The sequence below is a fragment of the Canis lupus genome, chromosome 6, assembly GCF_003254725.2.
Source record: "Canis lupus dingo isolate Sandy chromosome 6, ASM325472v2, whole genome shotgun sequence".
In the NCBI taxonomy this organism is placed as follows: domain Eukaryota; kingdom Metazoa; phylum Chordata; class Mammalia; order Carnivora; family Canidae; genus Canis; species Canis lupus.
The window spans coordinates 37,500,254-37,525,799 of record NC_064248.1 but is presented as its reverse complement, the minus strand read 5'-3'; the positions used below and the strand labels follow the sequence as shown (position 1 = coordinate 37,525,799).

The window sequence follows — 25,546 nt, the reverse complement described above, 5'->3', positions numbered from 1 at the left end:
TGAGGGTGCCCCTTCAGATCACTACATTTGTATCTTTTGGGTAAATACCCAGTAGTACATTTGCTGGGTCATAGGGTAGCTCTATTTTCAATTTTTTGAGGATCCTCCATACTGTTTTCCAGAGTGGCTACACCAGCTTGCATTCCTAGCAACAGTGTATGAGGGTTCCCCTTTCTCCGCATCTACACCAACATTTGTTGTTTCCTGTCTTGTTAATATTAGCCATTCTGACTGGTTTAAGTGGTATCATCCCATTGTGGTTTTGATTTGTATTTCCCCGATGCCGAGTGACTTGGAGCATTTTTTTTCATGTGTCTGTTGGCCATTTGTATGTCTTCTTTGGAGAAATGTCTGTTTACGTCTTCTGCCTATTTCTTGATTGGATTATTTGTTCTTTGGGTGTTGAATTCGGTAGATTCTTTATAGATTTTGGATACTAACCCTTTATCTAATCTGTCATAAAAATAAAATCTTTAGGGGATCCCTGGGTGGCTCAGTGGTTTAGTACCTGCCTTCGGCCCAGGGTGTGTCCTGGAGTCCCGGAATCGAGTCCTGCATTGGGCTCCTTGCAGGGAGCCTGCTTCTCCCTCTACCTGTGTCTCTGCCCGCCCCCCTCTGTCTCTCATGAATAAATAATCTTTAAAATAAATAAATAAATAAAATCTTTTAAAAAAAGTAATCTCTTGTTCTGTGATTAGGTCTCAGGCTTAGTGAACCTATGCCCCTGACCTGTGACCTTCACGTGACCTTCACAAGTGCTGTTTGGTTTTGGATTTTGCCCCCCTCTAAAGTGAAACAGGAAGGCAGAGGGGGCTAGAGTTAGACATTTTCCTTCCCCTAAGTCAGATAGATTCTGGTGAATCTCAGTAAGCTGGGTTCTGGTAAAACAATTTGCCTTGAGCTCAGGCTTTGTTTAGAACAGAATGTTCTGGGCCTATCTCAAGATGGCTTCTTTTCCCCTTCCCCTGCCTGAAGCCTGAGAGGTTTTGTTCATTGACCTTCACTGTGAGAACTTGGCAGGTAAAACTCACAGAGGTATGTGAGTCCCTCTAAGAATGAGCCTTCCCTAGTTTTATTTATTTGAGCTTGTCCTCATGGGACCTCTAGTGATTCATCAGTTATACTTTGATTTTTCCTGCCCAGGTTTCTCCTCCAAATACAGATTTTCTGTATTTGCCTGTTCTTATCGTTTGGGCAGTGTTTTATCCTGTGAGTTCAGTTCTCTGATGGACCTAAAAAGAGTTGTTTTTCAATTTGTTTTAGCTTTTTTATTATAAAAACAGTAGTGATTGCTTCTAAACTCCTTACATGCCGGACTAGAAAGTGGAAGTTCCTTGCTTTCATTTTTTTGTTTTGTTTTTTGTTTTTAAAAGATTTTATTCATTTGAGGGAGAGAGATAGCACAAGTAGGGGCAGGGAGGCAGAGGGAGGAGAAGCAGACAGGGAGCCAGATGTGGGGCTCGATCCCAGGTCCTAGAGATCATGACCTGAGCTGAAGGCAGTTGCTTAACCATCTGAGCCACTCAGGCACCCCCTTGCTTTCATTTTTGAAAGGTGTTTTTGATTAAAAGAATTCCTGGTGACACTTTTTTTTCCCCTTTCAGTGCTTTAAAGATGTCATTCCATTGTTCCCCAGCTTATAGCAGAAGTCGCTTATCATTCTTATCATATTTATCTATATATAATGTGGGTTTTTTTCATGTTTATAAACAGTTTATTAGGTTTATTACAACGGGCATGTTCCCAGCTGAATGCACAAATACAAGTGAGGTATCCCTGGGTTAATGCAGGAGCCAGTGGGTTACATGGGACTGACTGGGCATCAGGCAAGGAGGGAGCACCAAGGCTTCAGAATCAGACCCGGCAAAAGCCCCTGAGCCAAGGGTGGGCTAATGTCCCAGCACTTCTTTCTTCTCACAGATGGACACCCCACAGGGCATATCTTCAACATCACATCATTTCAGTGATGTTCAGGGAACAGATGCTAAAACTGAGCCAGTGTCCTGGTCACTTGAAATGTTGTTGCCTTTTTTTTTTTTTTTTTTTTTAAGATTTTATTTATTTGACAGAGAAAGCACAAGAAAGGGGAGCAGCAGAGGGAGAAGCAGGCTCTCTGCTGAGCAGGGAGCCCAATGCAGGGCTTGATCCCAGGATGCTGGGATCATGACCTGAGCCGAAGGCAGACACTGAATCCACTGAGCCATCCAGGTGCCTATGAGCTATTGTTGCTTTGTAAGTCACATGCTAGCCTGCGAACAAAAATTTTGGAATCCTCCAGTAATAGTGTGTCAGAGTGGCAATACCTCTGTATTTCTCCCTTAGCACCCCGTTGCCTATTTTCATTACTACCTGAATTCCCATCCGTAAGCTACATCCCCTATGATGAAAGTCTCACATACACAACATGTCTTTCAGATGACAAAGCTATTTCCAAAGCAGCATCTTGCGCAGTCTGTGACATTGAGGAAAGTGCCTCTGGTTCCCTGTCTGCTGTGAAGAGAGGCATCCACCCTTGACCAATGCCTAAGTGAAAGCATAATTTAGAGGACAGATTTATGAAGTAGAATATGGACAAAAATAGGAAAAAGTTCTACTATCTCAGGTCTCTGTGCCTTTCACAGAACTGCTAGCAGCGCTGTGTGGGGACAGAGCATCTGAGGACGCATAGCCTCTACGGTCTCCTCTTTGCAGGAGACTCTCTGAGGAGGGCCTGGGGGAGACTGCCATTTTCAGTGGCTCTTATTAAGTGTGATCATTGTGTACTTTGGATTGGAATTTGCTGCACCTTTTTTTTTATAGTAAGATACCAACTGCTTAAGAAATAAGTATGTTTTAATTAATCCATTAAATAGTTGTGAAAAGGAGCCTTTTAAGAGATGCAATCTCTTTGAACAATCAATCAAACTCTTAAATTCAGCATGCTAAATATGTTTTTAAAATAAACTTATAGCATGTTAAAAAAAAAATAGGAAACAAACTCCAGAAAGTTATCATCTCTGGGGACAGGGCCAGTTAATGACCAGTTCACAGAAGGTCTCACCTGAAGGCTACAGAACTGTTGCTCACATAATTATTAGAAACCTACTGGAGTCCACAGCTGACAGTCTGCAAACAATGGGGTAGAACTCAGTCTTGAGGTATGAAATGGTCAGAGTCTAGCCTAAACCTTCTCTAACCCCTGGGAGAAGTGCTGAAATCAGAAGGGGAACTGCACCATCGACAGCATTCCACAGGCAAGAAAGGCCTGTTTGTACGTGAGCCTCTACATCCTAACTTATAATTTTAATTCTGAAGGGGACCGTAACTTCCATTTGTCACTTTTTAAAATTTCTCAGTCAGGATCAGAATCAAGGACATCGTACTGGCATTTAGCTTTTTGGGAAAATAGAAACTTTGGTCATAGCCATAGTTCTATAAAAATGTCTTAAAGAGACTATTTCTGATTAAAGTATTTTTAACAAGTGATAAAACATAACAAGTAAACATCTTCATATCTAATATAAGAGCAAAAACTCTAACAGCATTTTATTATAAATACAGCTCAAGAGTCAGTAGTGCTGGGACACCTGAGCCTTTGGCTCAGTGTGTGATCCGGGGTCCTGGGATCGAGTTCCGCACCGGGCTCCCTGCAGGGAGCCTGCTTCTCGCTCTGCCTGTGTCTCTACGCCTCTCTGTGTGTCTGTCATAAATAAAGAAAATATTTTTCTTTAAAAAAGAGTCAGTAGTGCTTACAAACAGTAGAGAGTTCCCTTATAATAGCAAAATAAGGCACAGCCTGTCATTGTTACAGATTTGTGTTAAGCAATAGTGTTCTTTCTATAAGGCACAAATTGGAAATCTGATTACCTAAACATTTAATATATGGTTCCAAAGATTACCATAAAACAGGGATAGCTAACTTGGAACAAATTCCCTTAACTGGAATTAACGACAGTTAATCAGACAACATTACTTCTAAGGTATGACACTCGGGAACTTAAGAGATCCTCTTCATCAGCCATATAGCAGTCTGGGAAGGCGCCGGGCCAGATGTGGACCAGGTGGCTGCACTTCAAGTTTGGAGTGCTTAATGAAAACAAAGACCCGCTTCCTAGAAATTAAACTTTATAGTAACAAACAAAAAACGTAATCACATTCGATAGAATGACAGGGGAGCTCAAGATTATATCAGGTTCTAAGTCATAAGCCTTGAAAAGGATTTTTGAACAGCAGGCTAGAGTTTCACTGGTTCTTCTCAGGGAAACATCCCACACAAGATGATGATGATGGCCACAACGACAATCCCTATTGCCCACATCTTGGAGTTCTTCCCCGATACTTTCTTGTCAACTTGGCAGCACTTGTTTCAAATTGGGACACTCCTGCCTGAGGCCTATCTATATGATCATCTAACTCTGAGAGCTGCTGATGCTTTTTTTTTTTTTTAAAGATTTTATTTATTTATTCATGAGAGATACAGAGAGAGGGGAAGAGACACAGGCAGAGGGAGAAGCAGGCTCCCTGCAAGGGAACCCGATGTGGGACTCGATCCCGGGATCACGCCCTGAGCCAAAGGCAGACACTCAACCACTGAGCCACCAGATGCCCCACTCTGAGAGCTTCTTCTCTTTTCAACACCTTGTATCGACTCTCATGATGTCCACTGTCTCATCTGCTAGATTCTGTGTCTGCTGAAGTCTCCAGTGACTGCCAGAGGCAGCTGCACCTGTAGACATCTTGGCAGTGGTGAGCAGTGGTCTGCAGAGCTGCGCAGCAGGACCCAAGGCCAGGACTGTACATAATGTGCTCTGTAAAAGCCCAGCTTCTTGGGATCCCTGGGTGGCGCAGCGGTTTAGCGCCTGCCTTTGGCCCGGGGCGCGATCCTGGAGACCCGGGATCGAATCCCACGTCGGGCTCCCGGTGCATGGAGCCTGCTTCTCCCTCTGCCTGTGTCTCTGCCTCTCTCTCTCTCTCTGTGTGTGTGACTATCAGAAATAAATAAAAATTAAAAAATAAAAAAAAAAAAATAAAAAATAAAAAAAAAATAAAAAAAATAAAAAAAAAAAAAAGCCCAGCTTCTTTAACGATTTTTTTTCTTTGACTCTGGTTTCAGCAATTTGATTATGATGTACCTTGGTGGTGGTCTCTTAAGGTTTGTTCCCCTTGGGTTATATTGAGCTCCTTGGATCTGTGAGTTTATAGTTTTGATCATATTTGGGAAATTTTGCTTATTTCTTCTGATATTGTTTCTGTCTCCTTTTTGCTCTTCTTTTGCTAGGATTCCAGTTTATTCACTTTGACCTTCTTGGTAGTGTCTGGTGTTTTGTTTTATCTGTGTGCTTTATTTGTGTGTGTGTGTGTGTGTGTGTGTGTGTGTGTACTTTATTTTGAGTAGTTTCAATTGCTATGTCTTTAAATTCTCTTTTATGGTGTTGATCCAATGCCAAACCTATACTGTATGTTTTTTCATTTTAGATACTATTACTATCTCTAGAAGATCCATTTGGATCTTTTTATAGCTTCCATTTCCCTCCCCATAATGCTCATTTTCCTCTACCTTCCTGAATATATAAAGCATTTTTATAATAATCATTGTCCTTGTCTGCTAGTTCTTATATCTCTGCCTTTGCTAGGTCAGTTTCTGGTGGTTGGTCTTTCTTAAGGTCATAGGTCATATTTCTCTCTCCTGGTACAGCAGTTACCAGTTCATGCTTCGTTGCCTGCTTGTGATGCTGGCATACTTCTCTTTTGCCAGCTAGCCTCATGCTAATCTTTGCTGTTGGGGGTGCTGGAGAAGAAGGGGCCTTTCTTCCCTGTTCTGTGTGTTTGGCTTATTTCCATTCGATGACACAGGCTGGAATGTAGGACATGTGGGAGCTCACGCCAGTAAGTTTCTGTGGCACCTTTTGGGGCAGGTTCTTAGCTGCAGATTCAGCAGCACCCTGTGGTACCAGTGTGATATTCTCTGTATATCTGGAAGGGGGGAAGGCACTGCCAGGCAAGTTCTGTGGGACCCTGGCTGGCCTCCTGGCAGCTTTCTGGTGAGTTCATCAGCACCTCTGCACTGGTGGCTGCCCAGAACTCTGCACACAGCTTCCCTGCTAATTGTGTTGGCACCCACGTGGGTGGTTGTCGGCCCCCAGCTTTGGCCTGGGGCAGCCAGTGAACTTGCACCATCCAGTGGGCTGTGACTACCCATCTCCCAGGTGTGAATCCTTCCCTTGGGTACTTCCCTTCACCCTAGGGTGTTCTGTAGAGTTCTCTTTTGTTTCCTTTCAGTTAACTCCTTATAAATAGTTAATAATTCTTTATACTAAACTTCCTTTATTTAAAATGCCATGTGTGGGATCCCTGGGTGTTTGAGTGGTTCAGCACCCGCCCTTTGGCCTGGGGTGTGATCCTGGAGTCCCAGGATCGAGTCCCGCATCGGGCTCCCGGCATGGAGCCTGCTTCTCCCTCTGCCTGTGTTTCTGCCTCTCTTTCTGTCTGTGTCTCTCATGAATAAATAAATAAAATCTTTTTTAAAAAAAATATAAATAAGTAAGTAAGTAAGTAAATAAATAAATAAATAAATAAATAAATAAAATGCCATGTGGTTTCTGTCTCCTGGCTGGACTCCAACTGATATACTTGCCCACTTCCCTGTTGGATCCTGGACATTGTGAATTTGTGTTGTTGGTTGCTGGGTTTTGTTATATTCCTTCAAATAGTATTACTCGAGGTCTGGTACACAGTTCAGTTCCTTGGCAACAATCGATCCATTAGCGGCTTGCTCCTGAGCAGCGTTAGGGTGGGTCCAGGGCTGCCTTGGTTTGCAGCTGATTTAGCCCCATTATTAGGGGTGATGCCCCTCTGAGGAATCTCCCTGACAGCCTGTGAATTAGGAGGCCTTTCCGCGGTGGCCTGTGGGAACACAAAGTAGTGCCATCCCCGTGTGAGCTCTGGGGGTTGTTCCATCCGCTCCTTTCTAGGGATTCTTGCCTGGAGCTCCTGGAGTGGTTTGTCTTACATGGGTACACATTCTCCCCCAGGTGAAGCCCCATGGGACCCCGTGCACGTCCTGGAGCTCTGCCCTCGGTGCAGCCCCTCCTCCCCAGCACTCCGCCCCACACATCCAGCTGCCTCCTTGCCCCTCTGGCTCCTCTGCTGAGGGAGACGGTCACCTGTGCCTGGGTTTCCCCCTCCCTGCACCATAGCGTGGATGCCACTGCGTTGGCCATGGCTGGTGCAGTCACAGGCTCCGGCTGTTGGTTTCCCCTTCTTTGCTGGGATCACTGCCGTCTGGTGACTGGAGACCCACTGCATCATCTCTTGTCCAGTTTTCCTGTGTGCAGGGGACCCTGTTACTCTGACTTGAAGGAGTACATAACCAAACAGATGAAACAGCCAGTCGGGAGCTTAATGAAATCAGCACAGGTGGGGCTCTCTGGCTAAGCTGACTGACACTGTTAATGCTTCCTTTCTTCTTTTATTAAACAGTCGCACTACAATTGGGAACAGCAAGATGGTATGGATGGGAAGACAGTGACGTGGGGACAGCCTGCGCTTGGTCCCGGGCAGGACCACCTTACCATCTTCCGTGGTTGTATCCTTGCTGGGCTGAGGTGGTTGCGAGGATGAGCGCCTCCTCACAGGAGCTCAAGTGAAGAAAGGAGCTGATCGCCCATGAACTTGAGTCTCTGCCCTGCTTCTGTGGCCCACCACGGCTCAGGCAGTCTTCAGACGATGAGGAACGGGACCAACATTGCCACCTGCCTCCCGGCACTCCGGCCTTGGCCTGGACTCCTCCCTGGCCTCCTGGGGCCACCTCTGCTTCTGCCTGAGGCCCTGGCCTTGGCTGCAACTGGAGTGAGCTGGCCGGTGGTGGCCCGTGCTGCCCTGCTACACTTCCGCTCTGAGGGAGGAGAGCCTGGAAGGCCAGCCTTGCAAGGTGAGTGGATGCGTTTTCTGAAATGGCATAGAAGTGGGGTGAGAACCAGCGCTGCTCCCTGGAGCCCAGAGCCTGCGGTTCCTGAGGAGGCAGAGGTCTGTGCAGCTGCTTTTCCTGTCCTCCCAGAAGCACCTTCCCCTTCCTGTTCCCAAGGCCAGGTCTCTGCCAGCCTCAGACCCTGCCCGGGGCTGTTGGTGCCCAGACCTCTGAGCAGAGAGTGGCGGCAGGGCCCTGGGTCTGCCCGCCTCCAGGAGTCCAGAACAGGCAGCCCTGTGGGGAGCCCCACAGCTCAGTGAGGGTGTGGAACAGGACAAGTGCATCATCCTTCACTTGGCCAGACCCGAGGAGGAGACTGTCCTGGCGGCCAGCTAAGGGTGAAGGCGGAGATGCTGAGGGAGGACAGTTAGCGGGAGCCCTTCTCCTGTGACTGAGCCCCACAGGCTCTCACTGCATGCATCCCTGCCCCACGGGAAGAGTTCAGTCATGGGAACTTACAGCATGAAGCTCCCTGGTGGGGGGGAGCAGGGAACACCAGGGGAGCTTGGGGCCATGGTCTCCTCCACACCAGCAGAGCTGCAGTGTCTTCCCATCCCACAGCCTTAGGCCCAGAGATGCCGAGAGAATGGGTGAGAGGGTCTGGGGACTAGTGGACACAGTGACTAGGGAAGACATGGGTCAGCTCTCCCAGCTGGCCATCCAGGAAGGGCCGGGCAGAGTTAGAAAAGACACTCTGTCACTTGGGACTTAGACTTGAAGGTCAGTGGCGAGGGGGCCTCAGTGGCCACTGTGTTGTGGGGCTGCGCCATCACGTGGGTGTTGGCTCTCGGGACCACCGGTTCCTGTAGGGTCCCGCTGGGACTAGGATGAACTGGTCCCACTGGCTGTGCTTTACCCAAGTACTACTGTGATAGTTCCTTAGCCCACAGGAGCCTCTCCCGCCCATGAAGAGCTGTGACCCTGGTGCCCGCTTATCACCCTTGCTTGTATGTCGCCACCCCACAAGAACTGGGGATGTGGAGGCTGAGAGGCCGGGCCTGGTGACAGAAACTTGTCCCTTCACTCATTCATCAGAGAGGACTGGGCCAGGCCCCCTTTGTGTGAGATGCTCATGCTTGAACGAGGACGACCAGAGCAGCTGGAGAGGGGTGGGGGCATCCAAAGCCATTGCTCTGTCAAGAAGGCCCCTCTCCGATGTTCATCCTTTCATTCAGCAAGTACTCGGTGCGCACTTGCTATGGGTCCGGCCTTGTTTAGATGCTGTTACATAAGCCCACTCTCACTGCACTGCTTCCAGGGAGACAGAATGTACGCTGTGTGTTAGATGTGGTTGATGGTAAAACAAAAACAAGGCTAGAGGGACAAAGTGTATTGACTTAAGTAGGATGCTATGGTAAGGTGACATCTGGGAAGAGGCTTGAGCGAAGGAGGGGCAAGCTGTGTGCTCCGGAGGCGTAATGCTTAGGTGGAGGGACAGTGCAAAGGCCCTGAGCCAGGAGCCCACTTGGGGAAAATGGTTGAAACTGTCAATGTGTAACAAGCTATCGTGTTTACAGATAAGCTCCATGGCCAGTCCTAGGCAGGAAGCACATCAGTTACTTGCACTTCATATCAAAAACCAGCACTGCCCATCTGGCCAAGAGGGCTGAGTCCCCAGAGAGGAAGCAGGCCTGGGGGTGGCAGTCTGCAAGCCCCAAGGCTCTTTCTCCCAGAGCAAGGTGGTAGACCAAAGCTGAGGACTCCTGCTCCGGCTCTCAGAGAAGTTATAGAATGAGCTTCTAGAATGTAGAATTGCTATGTCCCACTGCCATCTTCTTTGTAGGACTGGGCCGGTAAGGACAGATCCCATAGGGTTCAGACAAGGTTGCAGAGGTCTTCAGCCCCAGAGCCTCTTGGTCGAGCAGAGACATGGCCTGCGTTCCTTCTGGCTGTGTCTCATCACTTGGCATGCCTCTGCATGGACACGTGTAGCTCCGAGATGTCCAAGCAGCCTAAGCTAGCAGGACAAGCTTGCTGAGTTCTCAGCACACATCCTGTCCTCACACTGTCCCCATTTCAGTGACTCATGCCAGGTAGTGAAAACAGACTGCTTCTAGCCATGGAGTAGCTCATGGCCGACCAATATCTGCTGAGGACTCGAGGAAGTGGCTACAATTCAGAAAGAAGCTGCCTGAGGGGCTGAAGAGGTGAGCCTGCTTCTTGCGCTGGCTTTTCTCCTTGGGGCGGGGCAGGGGGAGCTGCTGAGGGCAGAGAAGCCAGAGGAGCTCTGGACAGTCTCACGGGGCTGGCACGACCAAGATGGGGGCTTAGGGCTGTTAAGGCAGCAGGACCTGAGGGCGAGATCCCTGAAAGGAAGGAGGCCAGGGAAGCGAGGGTGATCCCAGCAGCAGTCCCCCCTCGAGGCATTGTGGATGAACTGCTCAGGCAAGAGAACCAGAAAGTGGTGGGAAAGCAGAGCAGGATGGTCAGCAGTTTCGTGGTGCAGGGAAGAGTTCAGAGCCTTTCAGGGAGGAGTGACCCTGAGAAACGCCAGGTTCTTGGCTGGGACCCATGGGGTGCACTCTGGGCGTGGGGGAAAGCCACAGCTAGAGTGGACTTCACTAGGACGGTGGGTGAGCCACGCATCACCTGAGCCCCCGAGTGTCCTGTGGCGGCCTGACCCTCCGCCTTTCTGTCACACACCATGCCTAATACTGACTCCGGTCACCAGGCACCCTGACAAACAGGACCGGGCGGGGTGACAGACCCACCAGCAATTAAGGTATTGAGGTCGCCAGACGCAGACTTTAGCTGATTACATATTCGAGCAAAGAGGTAAGACACAGAGCTTCACGGAGAACTCATAAAGAATTAAACGAAAAATCTGAAATAGCAAAGTATGATGACTAAAATTTAAAGTCCCATAAGTGGACGTCACAGTGGATTGGAGGCAGCTGAAGAAAGAATTGGCGAGCTGGACTGGCTCAGTAGAAGATACCCCTACAAACACCACCATGGGTGGCCTACCCTAGTCTGCGAGCATCCTTGTCCTGTGCTCCTCTCTTCCGCAGACCCCAGCCTGGGGTGTGGAGTGGGGGCTGGGGGCTCCTGTGGAAGAAGGTTCTTGGTGCTTGGAGAGACTGGAGGGTCCTCAGTCGTGGTTCAGTGTGACTTTGTTGGAAATACTCCTGGAATGCTGGGAGCCCAGTCAGTAGAGCTTTGTGGTGCTGATGAAATCTTTAGGAGCCTCAGATTCACCATCAAGAGCACAAGCTCCTTTGTATTTGTGGTCTTGGGCTAAACGTATGCTAATCTCTCAACATACACCTTAGAAACTGCCTATTTTTTATTTATTCACGAGAGACACAGAGGCAGAGACACAGGCAGAGGGAGAAGCAGGCTACATGCAGGGAGCCCGATGTGGGACTCGATCCCAGGACCCTGGGATCACACCTTGAGCCGAAGGCTCACTCAACCACTGAGCCACTGGGTGCCCCAGAAACTGCCTTTTTAAACAATTGTCTCAAGGCACCTGGGTGGCTCAGTGGGTTAAGCATCTGCCTTCGGCTCAGGTCATGACCTCAGGGTCCTGGGATCAAGCCCCTTCTAGGGCTCCCTGCTCAACAGGGGGGAATCCTGCTTCCCCCTCTCCCTCTGCCACTCCCCCTGCTTGTGTCTGCATGTTAGTGCTCTCTCTGTGTCAAATTAACAAAATCTTTAAAAAATAAAATTGTCTTTTTATTTGCTTCTCCCTCTAAATGCAGAGTGTAGAGAGTTGCACTGACCGGTGGGATTGCGGAAACGGAGGCCCATCTGATTTGCAAGGGGGTGCAAGCACACACTCTTTAGGCCTCCCGTCGCCGGTCTGGAGTGCCGCCTGTTTACTGACGCGATGGGCATGCACAGAGGCAGGGGTGAGGACATGGGGGCCAGGGCTGCTGCTGAGTGTGACTGGCACTGTTTTGGATTGCATGGTGTTCTGAGAAGTTTTCCACCCTGGGTTAATGGTTTCTTTATAATGAAGATAAATAAATTCATGCGGGATGGTGAGGTAAGGCGGGGTCATGGTTCAAGGCCAGCTGAGCTGAGTGATGCCAATGACCCACACAGGTTGTTTGGCATGTGTTAAAGCAGTGTCATGGCAAAGATGTCAGCGCTTTATCTGAAGGAAAGGACGGAAGCCCCTTGTCTTCTGAAATGCTCTGTGGGTCAGTGAACACCCTTCCCAAGGGGAGAGAAGAGCTTCCGGGTGAGTCTGGCCGAGGGGAGGCATGCCCGTGGGGCCCTCACCGCCATGGCTCCTGGGAGGTTGTGGTCAGCTCAAACCCAGTGCCCAGAGGCCACTCGGATGCCTCACAGCATACCCTGTGCTTCAAGACAGGAGGCCGTCCCGGGTTCTCTGGAGGGTCCATGAGGAATAGATATTATCTTAGCCAGGAGGGGGCTGAGGGAGGTGGGGACAGGAGGTGAGCACGTAGCCCCACTGCATTAAGCATTTGTCAGTGGGGCACCTTCTGTGTTCCAGGCACCGGGTTAGGCACAGGGCGGTTTGATGGGCAGGTTAGACCAGGCCCCAGCTCTCGTGGGGTTTGTGTTCTAGTCGGGAGGCCCACCTGAAACAGGTAAGAGCAAACATGTGAGGAAACAAAGAAAACAAGTGATAGAAATCTTGAAAAAAATGACCCTGGGACCACGTCGGTGGTAAGGATTGGTGGGGAGAGGAAAATCTCCCTCAAGAGGTGACGTTTGAGCTGCACCAGAATGATGAGGGAGCCCAGCTCTGCAGGCAGAGCAGAGGCCCGGAGCCAGAGACGCACATGCCTTTGTGGGCTTCAGCTTTCGTCCCGAGGATGAGTTCAAGTGATGACGGGTCTTAAGTGCAGGAGTAACATTCCCCAGAGGTGCCAGGTGCTGTGCGGAGACTTGTCGTGGCACGGCTTTCCAGAAGCAGGGAGCCCGCTGGTAGGCTTTGCATGGGTTTGGGGAGGACTCATGCAGTAGCTGCAGGGCCAGAGTGCGTGCAGACTGGGGCTGCATTTGGGGTGGCACTGAGGGGAAGCAGGGGCCCAGGGCACTCTGAGCATCTAAACGCAGGGTGGGGGCAGCCCTGGTGGCTCAGCGGTTTAGCACCGCCTTCAGCCCGGGGTGTGATCCTGGAGTCCCGGGATCGAGTCCCACGTCAGGTTCCCCGCATGGAGCCTGCTTCTCCCTCTGCCTGTGTCTCTGCCTCTCTCTCTCTCTCTCTCTCTCTCTGTCTCTTAAGAATAAATAAATAAAATCTTTTTAAAAAAAATTAGCAATCTCTCTACCCTACTCTCTGAGTGTGGAGCTCAAACTCAGGACCCTGAGATTAAGAGTCACATGCTCTTCTGACTGAGACAGGCAGGTGCCCCAGCTTCTCATTACTTCATTTTTGGATGATGCATTATATTCACTTAAGGCTTCCAAATGTTTTATTTATTTAAATTATTTATTTAAAAAAATAAATATATTTATTTTTTAAATTATGGAAAATTTTAACATATTCAAATAGAGACTAGTATCTGAATCCTCGTGTGCCCACCACCCAACCTCGGGGCCACATTTTGAAGCAAATCCCAGACAGCAAGCACATCGTTTCATCCTTAAATATTTCACTGTGACTCTAAAATCCAAAGATTGGCAGCTCTTTCTGCCCATGACTACTGTCCCTTCACTTTAATAAAAACAACTTTTTGCACTGAAAAAATAAAATCTAAAGATCACTAAAAGCATATCTATAATGGCATTTTCACACCTAAACATTTAGTACAGGCCCACCTTGGAGATACTGCGGGTTCAGCTGCAGACACCACCATAATGTGAATATCACAATAAAGTAAGCCAAATGAACTTTTTGGTTTCCTAGTGCATATAAGTTATGTTTACACTATCCTATAGTCTATTAAAATATGCAGTGCCATTATTTCTAAAAAAACAATGCACGAACAAACTTTAATCAAAAGTTACTTTATTTAGGGGTGCATGGGTGGCTCAGTCGGTTAAGTATCTGCCTTGGGATCGGGTCACAATCCCGGGGTGCTGAGATTGAGTACCACATCAGGCTCCTTGTTCAGTTGGGGAGCCTGCTTCTCCCTCTCCCTCTGCCTGCAGCTCCCCCTGCTTGTGCTGTCAAGTAAATAAAATCTTTTAAAAAGTTACTATATATAAAGCTAAAAAACGCTAACCATCAGCTGAGCTCTTTGGAAGTCATAATCTTTTTGCTGGAGGAGGGTCCTGCCTCGATGTTGGTGGCTGCTCACTGATCAGAGTGGTGGCTGCTGAAGGTTGGGGTGACTCTGTCAACTTCTTAAGACCACAGTGGAGTTTTCCATATTGACTGTTCCTTTCACAATTTCTCTGGAGCACATGATGCAGTTTGATAGCATTTTGCCCATGGTAGAAATTCTTTCAAAATGAGTCAGTCCTCTCAAATCCTGCAGCTGCTTCATCAGCTAAGTTTACAAAATATTCTAAATATTTTGTTGTCATTTCAACAATCCTCAGAGTAGATTCTGTCTCGATAAACTACTTTCTTTGCTCATCCATATGAAACAACTCTGCTTAAGGTTTATCATGAGATTGCAGTGACTCGGCCCCATCTTTAGGCTCCACTTCTTTTAATACTTATTTACTTAAGTAACCTCTCTACCCAACGTAGGGCTCCAACTCATGACCCTAAGGTCAAGAGTCACTCCCTCTTCCACCTGAGCCAGCCAGGCGCCCTGAGCTCCACTTCTGATTCTAGTTCTCTTGCTGTTTCCACCACATCTTAGTGACTTCCTCTGCTGAAATCTTGAACCCCATGAGGGGTTGGAATCAACTTCTTCCAGACTCCTGTTAAGGTTGATATTTGCTCTTTTCCCATGAATCAGAAATATTCTTTTTTTTTTTTTTTTTTTTTTATTCATGATAGGCACACAGTGAGAGAGAGAGAGAGAGAGGTAGAGACATAGGCAGAGGGAGAAGCAGGCTCCATGCACCGGGAGCCCGACGTGGGATTCGATCCCAGGTCTCCAGGATCGCGCCCTGGGCCAAAGGCAAGCGCTAAACCGCTGCGCCACCCAGGGATCCCTCCAGAAGGATTTCAATTGACTTTGCCCGGATACATCAGAGCAATCACTGTCTGTGGCAGTTATAGCCTTATAAAATTTTATTTCTTTTCTTTTTTTAAATTTTTATTTATTTGAGAGAGAGAGAGGAGTGGGGGCAGAGGCAGAAGGAAAAATAGGCACCCCAAAAATGTATTTCTTAAGAAATAAGATATGAAGGGCACCTAGGTGGCTCAAGTTTGTTGAGCATCGGCCTTCATCTCAGGTCAGGATCTCAAGGTCCTGGGATCGAGCCCTGCATCAGGCTCCCTGTTCAGCAGGGGCGGGGGGGGGGGGGGGTGGGGGCTGCTTCTCCATCTCACTATCCCTCTGTACTCTCTCACTCAAATAAATAAAATCTTTAAAAAATAATAAGATGCAAAAGTCCAGATTACTCCTTGCTCTGTGGGCTGCAGAGTGGATGTTGTGTTGGGCGTGAAAGCCACATTAATCTCATTGTCTGTCTCCATCAGACCTCTGGGGTGACCAGGTGCATTGTCCGTGAGCATTTTGAAAAGAATCCTTTTTTTTCTGAGCAGTAAGTCCCAACAGTGGGCTTAATATTCAGTAGAGCATGTTGTAAACAGATGTGTTGTCATCTAGGCTTTGTTGTTCCATTTAGACAGCGCAGAATAGATTTAGTATAACCTTAAGAAAATGCCCTAGGATTTTCAGAATGACAAATGAACATTGGCTTCAGCCTCAAGTCACCAGCTCTAGTAGCTCCTCACAAGAGGCAGCCTGCCCTTTGAAGCCGGGCACAGACTTCTCCATTGTAGCTGTGACCGTCCTGGACGGCGTCTTCTTTTATTTATTTATTTATTTATTTATTTATTCATTCATTCATTCATTCATTTATTTATTTATTTATTTATTTATTTATTTATTTATTTATGGTAGTCACTCAGAGAGAGAGAGAGAGAGGCAGAGACACAGGCAGAGGGAGAAGCAGCTCCATGCACCGGGAGCCAACATGGGATTCGATCCTGGCTCTCCAGGATCGCGCCCTGGGCCAAAGGCAGGCGCCAAACCACTGCGCCACCCAGGGATCCCTGGACGGCGTCTTCTTATTACAAAGCTGTTTCGTCTATACTGAATATCTGGTGGTCATTGTAGCCAACCTCATTAATGATCTCCTCGTCTCCTGGAGAACTCCCTGCGGCTTCTCTGTCAGTACTTGCAGCTTCATCTTGTGCTTTTATGTTACAGCTTCTTTCCTTAAGCCTCGTGAACCACCTTCTGCTGCCTTCATACTTTCCTTCTGCAGCTTCCTTACCTCCCTCTGCCCTCACGGAATTGAAGAGAGGACCTGGCTCTAGAATCAGGCTTTCATTTAAGGCAATGTTGTGTCTGGTTTGATTTTCTATCCAGACCATTAAAGCTTTCTATCAGCAGTAAGGCTGTTTTGCCCTCTTATTTTTATTGGTATATTCACTGGAGTAACACTTTTAATTTCTTTCCAGAACTTTTCCTTTGCATTTGGAACTTCTAATTGGTGCAAGAGGCCTAGCTTTTGGTCTCTGTTGGCTTTTGACATGCCTTCTTCACAAAGCTCAATCATTTCTTCCCTTTGTGCAAAGTACACTAAAGCAAAGAGCAATAAAACCAGGTGCACTTGGGGATCCCTGGGTGGCTCAGCGGTTTAGCGGTGCCTTTGACCCAGGGCATGATTCTGGAGTCCCAGGATCAAGTCCCACATCAGGCTCCCTGCATGGAGCCTGCTTCTCCCTCTGCCTGTGTCTCTGCCTCTCTCTCTCTCTCTCTGTCTCTCATGAATAAATAAATAAAATCTTAAAAAAAAAAACAACAACAGGTGTGTTTAAAATTTCCTCACTTATCAGTGAGGATTGCCTCTTAAGTGATTTATTAAGCAAATGTTCATTTATTTATTTTTTTAAAAGAGATTTTTATCCTAAAAAAATAAAGATTTTGTTTATTTATTTATGAGAGACACAGAGAAAGAGAGGGAGAGAAGGGCAGAGACACAGGCAGAGGGAGAAGCAGGCTCCATGCAAGGAGCCTGATGTGCGACTCGATCTGGGATCTCCAGGATCATGCCCTGGGATGAAGATGGCGCTAAACCACTGAGCCACCCGGGCTGCCCTAGTTATTTTTTAAGTGGGCTCCACACCCAGCGTGGAGTACAACACATGGCTCAGTCTCATGACCCTGAGATCAAGACCTGAGCTGATACCAGGAGTCGGGCACTTAACCAACTGAGCCACCCAGGTGCCCCAAGCAAATATTCATTTAAGCAATTGAGATTCATTGTTTCATAGGGTCCATATTGCATCAGTAATAGATCTCATATTTCATTTTATTCTGTAAGGTCTTCCCCCTTCTCTTTTTCTTAAAATTTATTGATGAGACTATCCTTTGTCTTGGAGTTTCTCATAGTCTGGATTATTCTGTGTCCCCTTGGTGCTGATGACGGATGTGCGTCTGTCACTTGTAATTTGGTACTGAGATCTAGAAGTTGGATAACATTCGAGTAGCTTTTGCAAGCCATTTCCTAAGTGGTGTTGTGTCCTCTGTTCAGGAGGTGTGGACAGCAGGTTCCTCTCACTAACCATTGGGCAACTCGGTGGTATCATTTACATAGGAAAGGCAGGGTGCTTTCTTGATTTTGGACTGTTGGCCACTTTGCAGAGTAATAGGTCAGCTCCCTACCATCTCCTAAACATGACTGATGAATTTTTTACTTCAGCATGTACTCATACATTTAAACACAGTTGAGATGTTTAATCCATTGCAATCCAATCCAAAATCCAATTTTCTCATTAGCAGTTTACAGAATTGAGAATTTCTTTGTGGGGAGGTAGCTATCCAGTCTATTATGAATGATGAAGGCCAGAAAAGAAGGTATATTTAGTACAGGAAGCTACAGATACAGCAACTCAGGCATATTCATTGTGTGTGTGAGTTAGACCCAGGGGTTCCCAGTATTCTCAGTTCAGCGCACCTACATAAGCTCCCGTAATTATTCTAAGGGACTCCCTAGGCCAAAAGAAATACCTAACAGTTCCATTCATTAAATAGATTAAGTCTAAGCAACTTAAGTATTTATGTCCCAGCAACTTAAGAGACATTTGGGAAAGTAATATATAGTCCCTGACTTAACAATGTTTCGTCTTACAAGTTTTTGACTTTACGATGGTGCAGAAGGGATATGCATTCATTAGAACCTATACTGCAAATTTTGAACATGGATCTTTTCCCCGGCCAGTGGTCTGCGATAGGATCCTTTCAGGACGCTGGGCAGTGTGGCAGGAGCCCTAGCACCCCAGTCAGACGTGTGGTCATGAGGTTTCCAGACTTGGAACATTCTGTACCTAGGCAGCCATTCTGTTTCTCCTTGTCAGTATTCAGCAAATTATATGAGCTGTTGAATGCTTTGTTGCAAAATAGTCTTTGTGTTAGGTGGTTTGGCGCAACCGTAGGCTAATGGAAGTGTTCTGAGCACATTTGAGGTAGGCGAGCCTAAGCTCTGGCGTTTGCTAGGGTATTCGGCACGTTTTGACTTAGCTATTTTTTATTTGGAGTGGGCTAATGGGGACATAACCCTTATTGTGAATTGAGGAAGATCTGTATATATGAATTTGAAGAAAAAATACTTTAAGTCACCAAAATTACTTAGGAATGGAACGTGTGTGCCTCTGGGCGCCTTTACAATCTTGGCACCGGCATGGGTGCTGCCGTGGTTGGTGCCCATTCCACACCGACTTTGGCACAGTGATCACGTTTTCACTGGCCTTGCAGAGACCCGAGGGCCTGGCGAGAAACGTAGCGGGAGGAAACGTCGAAACCATGAGCACCTTCCCCACAGTCTCCAGCCACATGGAGCACCCTGTTCCCTGCAGAGGTTGCGAGCGTCGTGCAGCGCCCTCTGGGTCACTGCGCGGCCACCTGTGCCGTCTGGGAACCACAGCCGCGCGTCCTTCCCTCCCGACCTGGGGCCATCCTCGCCTCCCCCGTCCCGGCTCCATGTTGGTGGGCAGCCCAACCCCCACCGTGTTTGGGAACAGGTCACAGGGTCCCATGGCATTTACTGTGACTTGCAGCCCAACACCCTGAACAGAGGTTAGAGGACTTTTTCCTGATCCTTTGATTTCAGCCACATCAGAGCTCAAGACCTGGCTTTGACTTCAGTAAACCATTGTGAGGTGCAGTTTCCTTTTCCTGTCTCTGGAGTAGGTTCTGTTTAACCAAAGAATTAAAAAACTCTGTCAGGGTTGATGTAAAAATAGCTCATCCTGATCAGAGAAGGCAGTCTGCTGGCAGCACTCATTTCCCTGCTGACAAGACTCAATGATGCCAGAAGCACGGGGCTTCCTGCCTTTCCCTGGCGCCCGCTCTGCATTTCCGTTATGGGGCTGGGCATGGGAGGAGGGTACTGCGGAGCCCCCATTGTTGATGTTGGGCTTGGCCACGGTGGGGGCCAAGAGAACACGGTCAGAGGAGGCACTATGCAAATCCTGAGCCGGGGCCTCTGGAGGCATCATGTATTTCTTTTGGCTCTTCTGGAAGTTTCCACCTTCCGCCATGTTAGAAGAGTGTGCCTTGGGTAGCTGCAGGCCTACATGCAAAGGAAAAAATGCATCTGGGTTATACGAGTTTGGGGATTGCTCGTTACAGAACAAGAACTGACTGATACAAATGGAAAGAAGTTAATGAGAAAAAGATAACAGTGACTGAAGGGCCTGGGTGGGGGGGGGGGTGGGCTTCGTAGGTTAGGCGTCTGCCTGCGGCTCCAGTCATGACCCCAGGGTCCTGGGGTGGGGCCCCATGTGGGGTTCCCTGCTCAGCGGGGAGCCGGCTTTTCCCACCCCCTCACCTGTGCGTGCTAACTCGTTCTTTCTCTCTCTCAAATAATAAAATTTAAAAAGAAATAAGATGAATTTTTAGGGAGATGTGAGAGGAGTCTTCCGTGGGATGTTACCCACACTGATACTTAAACCTAAGGGGAAGGCAGGGACAGTTTTATCCCCATTTTTTTAAAAGGTTTTATTTATTCATGAGACACAGAGGCAGAGCCAGGAGAAGCAGGCTCCACGTGGGGAGCTCGATGCAGGACTGATCCAGGGACCCCGGGGTCACGCCCTGAGCCGAAGGCAGGCGCTCAACCGCCGAACCCCCCAGGCGCCCCAGTTTTATCCCCATTTTGTAGACGAAGACAATGGGTTCAAAACGATGATGCAGTGGGTGAGCCTGGGGTGGGCCCCAGACCCCCCACTCCAGGCTCCTCCTCAGGCTGCGTTGTTTCTCCCCGGGCAGGTGGCGCCCTGAGGGCCGCGCACACGGCAGCCGAGCCTGGGCCCCCTCGCAGGAGCGGGGCCACGGCGCGGGCCTGGCACGGAGGGCAGACTCCGTGGCTGGAGCTCCGCAGGGCACTGGGCTCGGTGTTTGGCCTCCTTCTGCTGGCTCCGGGCTCCCCGGCCACGCCCGGCATGTGCGGCTCCGGGAGGAGTGCGGGGAGCACACCTGCGGCCTCGCTCGCTGGTCGGGATCTGGATTTTGTTGCGACTGAAACCTCAGATTGAAAACGGGGGAAGCTGCAGGCAAACGTCTCTAAGGGCAGCGCTGGGAGTCCCGCAGCCTGGGGGCCAGGCCACCTGCCTGCACGGGAGGGACGCGGGAACTGTGGCCACAGCACTGTCAGCGGGTTCCCATTATCTGGGCTCCTGGGCTCCTGGCTTACCTTCTGACTGGTTTTTCATCTGCGCTCCCATGACGGTTGCCTCGAGGCCACTGAGCTCCTGTCCTGCGCCCTTGCTCGCGCCCTTACACCCGGAGACCCATGCGTCCCCTCCCCCACACGTGGAGTCCCCTCCAGGGGTTGGGAGGCTCTCAGATCCGTGTGCTAGTCCCTGGAACCTGTGACTGCTAACTTCGGTGGCCAAAACAAAGCAAAAAAACCCCAAACTGCAGCTGCCATCAAGTCAAGGATCCCGAGACGGGGAGAAGGTCCTGATGGTCCCAGGAATCTTGTAAGGGGCAGAGAAGTGACAGTGGGGGGCCGTGGCCTCGAGCCCAGCGGGTCTGGGGCCCCCGGGAGCTGGAGATGCAGGGACCTTCCCCGGTGTCTCCGCTGGAGCGCACCCCCCGGACGGCTACGCGGACTGTGCTCTCTGGCCCCTCCGGCTGGGAGAGGATGCATTTCCGTCAACATGAGCCAGCAGCTGTTTGCGGACTTGTCTCAACACAGAAAACAAACACAAATGGGACAGTCGGGGATCCCAAAACAAATGACTGGACTCTGGGCCTCAGCTGCTTGGCGGTGTCCCTGTGACCCAGCCACCCAGTGTCCCCTCTGCTTGGAATACACGCCTCCTCTCCCCAAGGCTCTGTGCTGCCTTGTTGGCACCCAAGGGAGCCCCGCCTCCCGCCTCCCCTGGGGCCCATGGCCTGGCGGGCCCCCCGGAAGCAGTGGTGGGGCCACCCAGGGCTTGGCTGGCTCTGACCCGGCTCCAAGGTCACCTCTAGCCTGAGCGCCAGCACCCCCCCATCCCTGGGAGAGCAGCACGTGTGAAGGACATGGGCACCCTTGGCCCTTTCATTAGACTTTTTAAAACCAAATGCAAATATTATCAGGTGATCTTTTTTAAACCTGTTGAAATACGGGTGGCCAGCCTTCCACGCCCGTGGGAAAGCCACACAGGCAGCACCATTGTTCTCTGTCCCCCCAGGTGATGCCCTGGGAAAGGTCACGGCTGCCTAAACCTTTAAAACTCCAGGGGAAAGTGAATGTTCCCTGTGCTGGGACTCAGCTGCCGCTCTGCGTGGGTCTCTCACGCTCTGCGTGGGTCTCTCACTACGTTAACTCCCTTCCCTTTGTGGATTATTTTTTCTCAAAGCAGCAAAAGGCTAGTGTTGTTACTGATCAGAGGATAGCAGTTCCCAATTCTCATCCCAATCCCTGTCCTCGGAGAAGCTGACCTTCAGGTGAGCATCTTGTGGCCCGAAGGCAGGGCGACATGTGGCTCCGGGAAGGTCACTGCCACCTTCCGGGCCTGGAGCCCCTCAGGGGAGGGTGGTGAGTCGGTGTCCCAGCCCCAGGGGTGTCCTCCGGAGGGTGCAGGAGTCAGGAGACCCCAGGGTCTGCGACTCGGCTCCGTGGCTCCCTGGGCTCTCTGGCCACGGGTGTGGGGTGGGGTGGAGCTCGGAGGCTCGTCGGGCCTGCTCAGCTGTGGGCTCCAGCAGCCGCACCTGTTAGACGGTGCGGGAACACCGGCTCCTAGTCCCAGCCTCACCTGTGAGTGTCCCTCCTGTTCTAGGATGAGGGGCGCCAGGCTGATGGGGGCACTGCTCGCCCTGGCCGGCCTCCTGCAGGGGGCCCTGGCCCTGAGAATGGCGGCCTTCAACATCCGGACCTTTGGGGAGACCAAGATGTCCAATGCCACTCTCTCCAAGTACATCGTGCAGGCAAGTCCAGGCCAGCCTGTCCCCGGGGAACCCCAGAGGTGGCTGTGGCGATGGCTCAAACAGGTGCTGGGAAGAGAGGGGGCAGCAGCCACCGACGGGGGTGCCGCTGTCCCTGGCATGCCGTCCGTGGCTGGCAGTAGCCCCAGAGAAGAGCTTCGGGCCAGACGAGGTGAAGGTGCCCCAGGGAACGGCAGCAGCTCAGGCGCTGTGGGGACCAGCAGCAAGCAGGGCCACCACCCCCGGTGCCCACCCAGCTCAGCACCACTGTGGCCCTGTCCGCAGATCCTGAGTCGCTACGACGTTGCTGTAGTCCAGGAGGTCAGAGACAGCCACCTGACAGCTGTAGGGAAGCTGCTGGACACACTCAATCAGTGCGTGACAGCGGGGGTCGTGGGGAGGGAGGCCCAGGGCACAGTGCACCGCCTGATGTAGATGGGAGGCTCCTGTGGGTCCCTGACAGGGACTTTTGTCTTCTTGACCCAGGGACGACCCCAATGCCTACCATTATGTGGTCAGTGAGCCGCTGGGCCGCAGCAGCTACAAGGAACGCTACCTCTTTCTGTTTAGGTAAGGGCCCGGTGCCGGGAGACGCGCCCTGAGGGTCCGTGCGGTGGGTGGGGAGGAACCCGAGGCCGGAGCACATGGGCCCCCCATGGGCCCCGGGCTGACCCCCTGGCCTCCCGCAGACCTGACCGCGTGTCCGTGCTGGACAGCTACCAGTACGACGACGGCTGCGAGCCCTGCGGGAATGACACCTTCAGCCGCGAGCCTGCCATCGTCAGGTTCCACTCCCCGCTCACGGGTGCGCAGCCCTTCCCGGGGCCCTTGGAAAGCCCTGGTCCCCCCGACCCACCCCCACCCCCTGTGCTCTGGTCTCCCACTGAAGTCACTCAGGAAAATGCCCCTCGGGACTGCCTCATGTCCCCGATCCTGGGGCTCAGCAGCACCGTCTCCACAGAGGTCAAGGAGTTCGCTGTCGTGCCCCTGCATGCAGCCCCGCTGGACGCGGTGGCGGAGATAGACGCGCTCTATGACGTCTACCTGGATGTCCAGCACAAGTGGGACCTGGAGGTGAGTTTGCGCCCCGGGGCCCCGGAGGCACGTGCTGCGGGCCCAGACCAACCGGCCACTGTGTCCTGGCAGGACATCGTGCTCATGGGCGACTTCAACGCCGGCTGCAGCTACGTGGCTGCCTCCCAGTGGTCCTCTATCCGCCTGCGCACAAACCCGGCCTTCCAGTGGCTGATTCCCGACACCGCGGACACCACGTCCACATCCACGCACTGTGCCTATGACAGGTAGGAGGTGGCCTCCGGGAGCAGCCTCCACTCGGTGTCCAGCTTCCCAAAACCTGAGTCTGTCCCCGGCCCACCAGGCCCCAATGGGCTCCATGGCACGGCAGAGCCAGAGAGGCGGCTGCTCAGGGTGACCTTCAGCCCCAGAGCTGTGTTGGTGACCCTGGGGCCGATGGGATCTTCTCATATGGCAGGATCGTGGTGGCAGGAAGTCAGCTGCAGCACGCCGTTGTGCCTGAATCAGCCGCCCCCTTCAACTTCCAGGTGGCCTACGGCCTCAGCAGCCAGCTGGTGGGTGTCCCTCCCTCTCGGGGCACGGGCGGGGGACAGTCAGCAAGTACTGTGTGGGTGTGTCCCTGTCCTCCCTCCCACAGGCCCAGGCCATCAGTGACCACTACCCCGTGGAGGTGACGCTCAAGAGGGCCTGAGGGGAATGGGGCTGGCGCCCCCTAGAGCCTCCCTGTCTGCACAGTCAAGCATTGTGGATGAGGTTTTCCTGAGCACCCTCTCCCCGTGGTCCCCTGAAATGTCACCACAACTCAACTCAGCAACTCAACTCAACTCGAGTTTGTGGAAGGAGGGATGGAGACTGGTCACCTCCACTTCCAGTGTGAACACGGGGTGGGGGTGTGGCAAGGGCACGCCCTCCGTACCTTCTCGGGCCAGACAAAAGTTTAACATGGAGATTGACAAATGCCTTTAATTTAAGTAAATAAAGCTCAAAGGGGGAGTTGTCACTGGTGGCATGGAGTCCTCCTTTCTCGCCCTGGTGCATCTCAGGCTGCCTCTCCGGTCACCTCCGCAGGGAGACCTGGGGCCTTCGGGCCGCTGCCCCTCAGTAGCGCTCCAGGGCCTTGGCGAGCAGGTGGTTGAGGTGGCCCACCATGGGGCGGGGGTCGTCGACCAGCCCCGCGGCGATCATGGCGTTCGCGTAGATCTGAAAGGCAGGGCTCACCTCATCAGCGGAGGACAAGGCCCAGCGGGGAGAAGAGGGGGCGTGGTTCCCTTCCCAACAGGGTTTGAGGGGGCCTCAGTCGTGAAGCGTCAGGTCAGGGTCCTGGGGTCCCTGGGGTCCCTGGGGTCGAGGCCTGCGCTGGGCCCCCTGCTCCCCGCTTCTACCCTCTCTCGAGACCTTTTGGAGAAAAGGCAGCTTAGCAGGCGCTGCAGGACACTCACCTGATCAGCCAGAAGCTGGGCTAGTTCAGGCTCGCTGTCCCGCAGTGCACTGAGCTTCTTGATCAGTATGTGTCTGCAGCACAGAAAACACCAGAAGTTAACCCCGTGCCAGGCCTCTATGTTCTCAGGACTTCTCTGCGGGGTCAGGGTCACCCGGACTGTCCAGCGTAGGGAGACAAGGCACATGTCAAGTTCAGATGCTACACGGAGAAAACCAGGATGATTAAGAGGTAAGTACCAGAGTTAACACGCACCCTACCGAGGAAGGGGCACCTTGGGCTCAGGTGTGATCCCGGGGCCCGGATCAAGTCCCGCATCGGGCTCCCACGGAGAGCCTGCTTGTGTCCCTTGTGAGTAAATAAAATCTTTAAGTAAGTTATAATCACAGAAGAACAGCTGGAAGAGCTCTCCCGGTGTCGGAGCAGATTTTAAAGCTCCAGTAATTGGGCCACTGGCCCTAAAAACTGAAAAGCCAACACCTCGGTGCAGCAGAGGCCACGCGAGGAGGGGCCTGGCCAGTCTCTGGGATTCCTCACCACAGGAGCAACAGAGGACACGGAGGAAACGTTTCTTAACTTCACAGGACTTTTGAAGTAAGATACAAAGAGGTCGAAGGGAGAGCGGGAGAACATTGCGCCGTCTGCCTCCCCCACAGGAGA

The 25,546-nt window shown here is 51.0% G+C and overlaps 2 protein-coding genes across 2 annotated transcripts in view; one reads left to right on the top strand and one right to left on the bottom strand.

Moving 5' to 3' along the window:
* Positions 1–21,632: 21,632 nt before the first annotated feature.
* Positions 21,633–24,448, top strand: DNASE1 (deoxyribonuclease 1). The gene is made up of 9 exons (XM_025416710.3): positions 21,633–21,936; positions 22,269–22,416; positions 22,699–22,787; positions 22,900–22,983; positions 23,103–23,218; positions 23,375–23,487; positions 23,560–23,714; positions 23,906–24,002; positions 24,086–24,448. Exons 2-9 carry the CDS (start codon positions 22,270–22,272, stop codon positions 24,137–24,139), a joined length of 855 nt encoding a protein of 284 aa, XP_025272495.1. The 5' UTR covers positions 21,633–21,936; position 22,269; the 3' UTR covers positions 24,140–24,448.
* TRAP1 (TNF receptor associated protein 1) overlaps positions 24,385–25,546 on the bottom strand; it is a 51,882-nt gene continuing 50,720 nt past the window's right edge. The window contains exons 17-18 of the mRNA XM_025416708.3: positions 24,888–24,960; positions 24,385–24,648 (exon numbers count right to left, since the gene is read on the bottom strand). Coding sequence (XP_025272493.1) covers positions 24,547–24,648; positions 24,888–24,960 — 175 coding nt within the window. The 3' untranslated portion in view covers positions 24,385–24,546. The remainder of the gene's footprint in view (positions 24,649–24,887; positions 24,961–25,546) is intronic.

Coding starts and splice junctions, on each gene's coding strand:
- DNASE1 (XM_025416710.3), top strand. CDS start 22,270: ATGAGGGGCGCCAGGCTGATGGGGGCACTGCTCGCCCTGGCCGGCCTC. Junction 22,417..22,698: donor TCTCCAAGTACATCGTGCAG/GCAAGTCCAGGC, acceptor CCCTGTCCGCAG/ATCCTGAGTCGCTACGACGT. Junction 23,488..23,559: donor AGCACAAGTGGGACCTGGAG/GTGAGTTTGCGC, acceptor GTGTCCTGGCAG/GACATCGTGCTCATGGGCGA.